This window comes from Nicotiana tabacum, chromosome 19, assembly GCF_000715075.1.
Source record: "Nicotiana tabacum cultivar K326 chromosome 19, ASM71507v2, whole genome shotgun sequence".
Classification (NCBI taxonomy): Eukaryota; Viridiplantae; Streptophyta; class Magnoliopsida; order Solanales; family Solanaceae; genus Nicotiana; species Nicotiana tabacum.
Window position 1 is genome coordinate 101,282,360 of NC_134098.1, and position 8,077 is coordinate 101,290,436.

An 8,077-nucleotide genomic window follows, 5' to 3' on the forward strand; every position below is an offset into this window, starting at 1 on the left:
CATATGTTAGTTTTTACTTGTAACTGTACCTTTTCAGATGCTTGTTTATTACTCGTGAACAGTAAACAGCGATGAGGAGTTATAGTTGATGCAACTTCTACCTGCGTTCCAGGCTTTAAAGATAGAGAATAGAATTGAAAATTTACTACGATTTTCTCCTGACCTGAGGTTGGGGGGGGGGGGGCAGTTATTCCTGTGAAAAACTGAGACTGACGTAAAACAAGGAAAATGTGGATGTGAAGCAATGATACCTTTCTTAGAGTTCGGACCTAAATCTTCAGACTGGTCGATGTTATTTGATAGGCTTATTTTGGATACTGATATCATAAACAGCATTCAAGAAAAAAATTAGCAGTATCATATTTGCTCTCTCTAGTATACAGAACTCAGTGAGGAGATAAAATATCTGTGGCTCCGTTTAATGGCCCTCCCTATGGAAAACACGAACGTGCAGTCCGCCGTCGATGTGAAGATTAATCACTGTCCTGTAGTTGACAGTCTTCTTGTCTTCACTCAACTTGAAAGCAAAGTAACGTAATAGCACAGCTGAGAATATCTTCATTTGCCTGTAAGCAAACTCCTTCCCCAAACAGATTCTTGGCCCTGCCTGTTTTATCAGCACAGTAATGTATAGACAATTCATGTTCAATTCTCTGACAAATGATGTTAAAAACTGATAAGGAGCTTTAACCAACCTGGAAAGCTGTAAATTTGAAGGGACTCTCTTGCCTGAAGAAACCATTCCCATCAAGCCATCTCTCTGGTTTATATTCTTCTGCATCTTCACCCCATATAAATCTCATTCTTCCCATCGCGTATGGTTGGTAAGACACCATGTCCCCTTTGTTCACACTGAATCCATCTGGTAAGGTATCATCCGAAAAGCTTATTTTTGCGTCCTACAATGTGAGCCCAAGAAACAAAATTAACATCTGAAAGCATACATCTACTTAGCGACTTCTGTATGACACAAGAAGATCCTTATTACCACTGGAACTGCAGGATAGAGCCTAAGAGTCTCTGTCAATGCTGCATGAAGATATTGCATCTTTTCAATGGTATCTTCACTCACATTGGCAGCAAAATCCGTTATGTCCAGTGCATCTTGTTCCTCAGTTACTGCTTCTTTTATCTCTTGTGCTACTTTCTCCTGTACATAAGGGAACTTGCAAAGCATATATATAAACCAAGAAAGGGTGGTTGCTGTTGTATCTTTGCCTGCTATAATGAAGCTCAATATTATATCGCGCAAAAACTTTGGATCTGTTCCTGTTATTTGTAGAAACCTTGACAAAATGTCTTCTTTCTTCCACTGCAACTGGAAAAAGATTATAATGTCAAAGCATCTATCGTCATTAGCTTCTGGTTAAGCTAAAAAGTGATTCACCTACAGATAAATTAGCTTCTGGTTTACTCATCTGCTCGGTTTTTCTGTGGATCAGCTTATAAGCAAATGCATCAATAGTTCTTATATTGTCCCCTAGCTTGGCTTCTGATCCTATATTGAGAGCTCTTTTAATCTTCCAAAAGATATCAACATATCTCCAAAGTGTCATTTCACTTGCATTGTCAAATGCATCGCTAAACTTTTTGCCTTCTTCATTTGAACCACACATGCTGTCTAGCTCAACTCCAAAGGCAACTCTGAATATAGAATCTAGAGTTGCTTTCATGAATAGATCCTGCATTGATGAAACTATGTTTACTTTACTCATCTGGTAAAAACAAAGAAGGGCTGTTCAATGCAGTCAAGTCATGGAGACTAAATACTTGGATATCAACTATCTTGCTGGAATTGGCAGCTTCAGACAACATATGAGCAAGCTTTGCCACATTTTTTCTGAAGATCACACTGCTGAAATCCCTCAAAACCCGCGTGGAGAACTCGTGGCTTGACAATTTCCTCTGTTCTCGCCACTCATCACCATCAACCGTGAATATCCCATCCCCTAACAGGTCCGTTAGAATGCTGTGATGATACCTTCCCTGTAGATTATACAAAATACTCAAGTCGCAACACGGGTATCATTCTATCATTTGTTACAGTAGACTGGCAGATTCATAGCTGACTACAACTAATTTAGAAATTGAGGCATAGCTGATCGATTGATAGAACAATAGCAGATTTACAGTTGCATGATGCAGATACTGAAAATGAGATTCAATCTACTGTGCCTCAATGAACTGCAACTAGATATATTGACCTTTCAGCCAGACGGGAAAGTCAACTAATTTCCAATTTCCCAACTCCAAATACTTAGAATTTACTCAAGATTTGGTACTACTTGTAGCAGATGTGAGCCAAAATAATCAGATCTGATTTACAGTAAGCAAAGTGATTTACAAAATACTCATTTATCAGAACCAAAACTGCAGCCCTGCTCTGTAGATCTGTCCACAACACGAAATAAGAAACATTGAATTATTCAATGTACAAGAAACTGTGCTAATTTTTCCAAAAGCAGATAACACTACTTCTCCATCATTTCTTTCATTATTGATGCTTCTACTCAACTTCAATGGAGTTTAGTCATGAATGAAAAAATTACTAAATAGTGGGGTATTAAGAAATATCAAACATTATGAACATAAAAAAAAGAAGAAGTTATTTGGGATTTGAAGAAAATGGTGTACCCTGCCGTAGTTGTCAAAGTTTGTTTTGAGAATGTACTCAACATTAACAGGGTCAGCAGTATAAATCTCATTCCTGAAAGGGCTAATCAATCTGTAAGTCCTGTACTTGCCAGCAAGATCAGTCATATAGTGGTGCAACCTGTGGAAATTGATAAGCTGATTGAAAATGGTGCCACCAATTGGATGGTATAATCTCTTTTTGCCATGTTTTCCTAGTACTTTTCTGGTCAGAATATGAACTATGAAACCAAAACAAATAAGTGAGAGAATGGTTGCTGGTATGTAGATCATGGAGCTCTGAAGAATATCCATGGAAACAACTAACCTATCTTTGTGCATAGGTAGCTCATAATATATTATGTAACTTGTTCATATCTGGCTTATAATAATGTATCAAATAATATGCGTCATGGGAGTTGAAGGTGATCCACCTAAGCTCAAAAAATTGGCTCGTTCTTTGTTTTACTATTAGTTTTTAGGTAGTCTCATTTGTCTCTCTTTCTTCCTGTTTGTCTTTTCCCCCCGAACTCATCTTTCTGATAGTCCCTTTGGTAAAGGATAAGTGTGAAGCTGATGTTAGGTTCCCTATGAGTTAGGCAGCTGCTAACCCGTCAAAATATCAAAGTATAAAGGAAATCGACAAAGTGTATCAAACCGATAATTCGAGTCAAATCAAAAAAAAAAATTAAATTATGATTTGATGTTGGAAAAAAGAAGTCGATCATAATTAGTTGGTTTGGTCTTAACTAAAAAAAGTTAAACTGAAATTAAATAAACCCGACATTATATGTATACAAATTTTAAAAATATTTTATAAATAAATATTTATTCTAATGTAATTTATGAATATTTCTTAAACTTTTTCATAATTCTTTCTTTTAACTTATTTAAAGCTTGGATTTAAACTTTTTGAATGGTCCACTATGTTATAAAGCAATCTATGCAGCAGGGGTGGCAAACGGGCGGGTCGGATATGGGACGGGTCGAAAACGGGTAATGAAAAAACAGATAAATTATCTGATCCGACCTATATTTAGTACGGATAAAAAACGGGTTAATCGACGGATAATATAGGTAATCATCCATGGCTTCATAAATATGATCACTTGGGAGAATTCTTAGTCTTCCAAACTCCCCAATTTGAGGTTTTACAAATGTAAAAGTTAAACCCATTAGTTATCCATTTTCTAAATGGATGGATAATATGGTTCTTATCCATATTTGACCCGTTTTTTAAAAAGTTCATTATCTAACCCATTTTTTAGTGGATAATATGAGTGGTTAAATGTTTTCTTTTAACCATTTTGCCACCCCTACTAGTCAGAATACCCGTCGAGCTTAAAATAATTATCCTTTCCTACCCATTTAAAAATTATTTATAATATATATCTACCAAATTAAAACTAATTACCCCTACCTACCCACCCATTACCAATTTGGCTTGAATTAGCTTGGTTTGACTTGGTTTAATAGCTTAGTTTGACTTTATTTGGTTGGGTTTGACTGGGTATTTTAAAAAAAAAAAGGGTAGGGGCAAACCATATGGGCAGGGGCGGGTAAATAGTTTCCCCTGCCTGGGTATTTGCCAAAGATCCCCTATGTTATAACCCATAATTGTTAGAAAAAATGACATTGTTTAACCGTTGTAAAAATAATAGCTGAAAAAGTGTATAAAATTTATATATTTTTTGTATGTATATGTATATATATATATATATATATATATATATATATATATATATATATATATATATATATATATATATATACATTTTGTATGTTATATACAAAAATTATATAAATTTTATACACTTTTTTGGATACCAGATGTAAATAATTTCTGACGCGTGCTAAACGTGATAATACCCCTAATTGTTAGTAACTCAAATAAAGCCCAAAGCAAAACCAAATCAATATCAATGCTAAAAAAAAAAAATCATTTCAATATTAGGAATGACGATTGGATATATATATTATTTTTCATTGGTTTAAGACAATGAAAATACATAACTTTATTTTTTTATTGTTTAGTTATATAATTAATACTTAGTACTTATTCGTCGTACTTATTTTAGCAAGATTCAATACTTTTAGATTATATTCATTTTCATTATGACTTATTAGTTGGCAATATTTATTTTATGCGAATATCTTAGTATAATGTCGTGACTCATCTCACATTAGTTTGTGTTATTTTCATGGGTAACATCTTATATAGTTGTATCCGATTAGTATCAAATAAATTTTTGGAGCACAAGTTATATGTTATGCCATGAAGATTTTACCGGGAAAAAATCCGAAAAATCTGAGAAAACCGAAAAAACCGTGATTGAAAAATTCGACTTTTGTTGGTGTGATTTAGTTTGGTTTATAGATTTAAAAATTTGATGTAATTGGTTTGGTTTGATAATTGAAAAACCCGAACCAATCCGACCTATGTACACCCCGAATGTTAAGCATCCAATATTTCTAAAGCCATGTTTGTGCAATCTATTTTATAGGGTATCATCTGATTTAGTCCATCAAACGTCGTGGTTAGATAACGTCGTAAATTCTTGACTTTATAATCATGTACTAGAAGCGAATTTAGGATCTAAAGTCACTGAGTTCAGATGAGTTTGATCCTATAATATATACATACACATATGTATATTATGTATTACTAAGTCACTGAATTGGACTACATAATTTGTTATAATTTCAACTACTACTTTTTAGTTTGTTATTCAAGTTCGCTAAGAAAGGCCAACTTTTGAATATGGAATGCAGGGTACGACATCCCACTAATATGAAGCCAGTTCGTACTTTTATGAAGAAATCAAGAACCTGATGAAATATTAGCGTTCATTTTGTAGTCACAAAGTTGTGAATAGTTGAACTTATTTTTCAAATGGCAGAAATGGACTGACTTGACTTCTGTACATTAGCTATAAAGATGATAATCAAAGTGCCTTCTGCATTTCATCCTCTTCTTGGAACTGCAAGAACTGGAAGCCCTTCATTGATGTGGAGTGTAAACATGGTTCTATAAGTTACTTCTTTCGTGTCATCTGATAATTTGAACCTGAAGAAATGAAGAAGAGCTATTGCTAAAATCTTCATTTGTCGATAAGCAAAATCTTTGCCTAGACATATTCGTGGACCAGCCTGTAAATCAAATGAAACAACTAGTTAGAGAATAATAACATGATGCAGCCCTTATGTGAAGCATGCAAACTGCTATATATTCCGTTAGGTCTGTACTAAAACTTGACATATTTGAGCATAATTTCCTATTTTCTGAACTACACTTAACAACAAACTATATAGCCTCAGTGATCATCTATATCAATTTGGTAGTCGCGCTAATAAAGTATGGAAGTTTAATACTTACATGAAATGCTATGAATTTGAATGGTGACTCTGGCTGGAAAATCCCATCCTTCAACCATCTTTCAGGTCGGAAATCCTCAGCGTCATTTCCCCAAATGTAAGGCATTCTCCCCATTGCATAGGATATATAATAGACTCCATCCCCCTTTCTGATGTGAAAGCCATCAGGAAGAACATCATCTGCATCCGCGCACCTGCCATCCTGAGTATAAAAAAATAACATGTTGGATATGACAAATAGTCATCTATAGATACAGAAAGTAGAAATGATAGAGTAGTTTGGTTTCGATTATGAAAAAATTGTGTTTTCTTAAACAAATGTTTTACCACTGGGACTGCAGGGTATAGCCTCAAGGTCTCTGTCAATGTTGCATGAAGATAATGCATTTTTTCTAGGACTTCTTCTGTAATACTTGCCACAAAATCATCTACACTTTCACTATCGCTTATGTTATAACCAATAACTTGTCTTATTTCCTCAACAACCTTTACTTGGATCAAGGGGCTCTTGCAAAGCATGTAGAAAAACCATGAAAGAGTATTAGCACTACTATCTTTGCCAGCAAGCATGAAATTCAGTATAATATCTCTGAGATATTGATCATTCATTTTCTCTGGATCCTTCTTACTCTCTACCAGAAACCTTGAGAGTATGTCCTCCTTATCCATCTTGCACAACGGAAAAAAGATTCATAAGCTTTAGAAGATGGAAACGTTTCACTTCCAGCTCTCAAAATATTCTAATAATAACAAAATAAGACTTACAGAATCTTGTTTCATTTCTAGCTGTTTGCGCCTTGTTCTTATCAGTTCATCAACGAATTCGTGGATGTACTTGATGTTCTTTTTAAGGAGGAATTCAGAGCCAATGTTGAAGAATCTCTTAAGCTTCCAGAATGGATCGACATAGCGCCAGTATGTCAATTCATTCGAGTCATCAAAGGCTTTGATGAATTTGTTATTATCTCCTCCTGATCCATTCAGGCAGTTCAGATCAACTCCAAAGCCAACTTTGAATATTGAATCCAGGGAGCTTCTCATTAACAGTTCCTACAAATATGGTGCCATAGTCTAGTAATAACAACTAACCAGTGAAATTATTGAGCTGTTCAAGTATTGTTAAATTTGAGGGTAAGTGCTAAAGAGAGTTGTTGAATAACTTACTTGCATATCAAAAACTTGGTTGGCAAGAGAGAAATCAGAAACCTTGCTGACTAATTTGGTTGCTCTTTTTCTGAAAACTGTGCAGCTAAAGTCTCTCAAGACCCTTGCTGAGAACTCAAAGCTTGAAAGTTTTCTCTGTTGCTTCCATTTTTCACCATCTACGGCAAAAATCCCTTCGCCAAACAAGTCCCTCAGAACTTCTTGATTACGCTTGCCTTTGGAGTACCTGCTAAAGTTGGTCTTAAGAATGTGTTCAATATTTCTTGAATCAGTAGTATATGTTTCACTCTGCTCCGGCGATAGAAGCCGGGAAGTAGGGGTTTTTTTAGCCACTTCTGTTTGATAATCATAGAGTCTGTTGAAGTAGAAGAGTTGATGAAACACGGTCCCTACCACTGGTGCATATTTGGGGTTTCTGATTGACTTGCCAACATAGATCCTTACTATTAAAACTAAAATGGGAGCGACACATATGAATAAGAGGATCGCTATACAGGTGAAGATAGTATAGAGAATATCCATTTTTACCAATAGGGCGTTGAAAAATTACACTCTGTGGAGTGAGTAAAATGAATTCTTTTTATAATATTTAAACTGTCGAATCTCCTTAACATAAGGAAAAAATTCTTGTAAAGTAGCAAAGGGGTTCAAAAATTGTTTTAGGTCGTAGATTCACATTCCAGGTGGACGATCTAAGATTAGTATCTTATTTAATTTTCTTATATAAATTTTTGGCTCCGCCATTGCTAAGACAAATCCAGAAAATTGTTCACATGCGATCCGAGCAACTTGCCAAATAGAGTACAAAAGAGATATGCCCAAGAATCTTTTCGCCAATCTTTTTCGTTCTTGCTAGAATTATCTAGCAGATTTCTTAGAGGGAAATGGTTTGGATTCTTGTTGGGTG

General features: G+C 35.0%; 2 protein-coding genes across 2 annotated transcripts; both read right to left on the reverse strand.

The window, feature by feature from the left end:
- Positions 1-235: 235 nt before the first annotated feature.
- Positions 236-3,107, reverse strand: LOC107817020 (cytochrome P450 704C1-like). Its single transcript, XM_016642784.2, has 6 exons — positions 2,635-3,107; positions 1,771-1,986; positions 1,392-1,682; positions 989-1,318; positions 696-899; positions 236-607 (listed from the first exon to the last, which is right to left on the reverse strand). The coding sequence occupies exons 1-6, from the start codon at positions 2,971-2,973 to the stop codon at positions 419-421; spliced, it is 1,569 nt and encodes a 522-aa protein (XP_016498270.1). The 5' UTR covers positions 2,974-3,107; the 3' UTR covers positions 236-418.
- A 2,332-nt stretch (positions 3,108-5,439) lies between these two features.
- On the reverse strand, positions 5,440-8,030 carry LOC107817025 (cytochrome P450 704C1). Its single transcript, XM_016642795.2, has 5 exons — positions 7,171-8,030; positions 6,772-7,056; positions 6,334-6,675; positions 6,008-6,208; positions 5,440-5,781 (listed from the first exon to the last, which is right to left on the reverse strand). Exons 1-5 carry the CDS (start codon positions 7,690-7,692, stop codon positions 5,596-5,598), a joined length of 1,536 nt encoding a protein of 511 aa, XP_016498281.1. The 5' UTR covers positions 7,693-8,030; the 3' UTR covers positions 5,440-5,595.
- Between the last annotated feature and the right edge of the window lie 47 nt (positions 8,031-8,077).

Excerpts from the sequence above, each read along its gene's own strand:
- LOC107817025 (XM_016642795.2), bottom strand. The coding sequence starts at position 7,692 with ATGGATATTCTCTATACTATCTTCACCTGTATAGCGATCCTCTTATTC. Across the intron at positions 6,676-6,771 it reads TAGAAATGAAACAAGATTCT|ATGGATAAGGAGGACATACT; the intron begins GTAAGTCTTATT and ends CCGTTGTGCAAG. Across the intron at positions 6,209-6,333 it reads TATACCCTGCAGTCCCAGTG|GATGGCAGGTGCGCGGATGC; the intron begins GTAAAACATTTG and ends TTTTATACTCAG.
- LOC107817020 (XM_016642784.2), bottom strand. The coding sequence starts at position 2,973 with ATGCACAAAGATAGGTTAGTTGTTTCCATGGATATTCTTCAGAGCTCC. Across the intron at positions 1,987-2,634 it reads ACTTTGACAACTACGGCAGG|GGAAGGTATCATCACAGCAT; the intron begins GTACACCATTTT and ends TATAATCTACAG. Across the intron at positions 1,683-1,770 it reads GCAAGATAGTTGATATCCAA|GATCTATTCATGAAAGCAAC; the intron begins GTATTTAGTCTC and ends TCATCAATGCAG.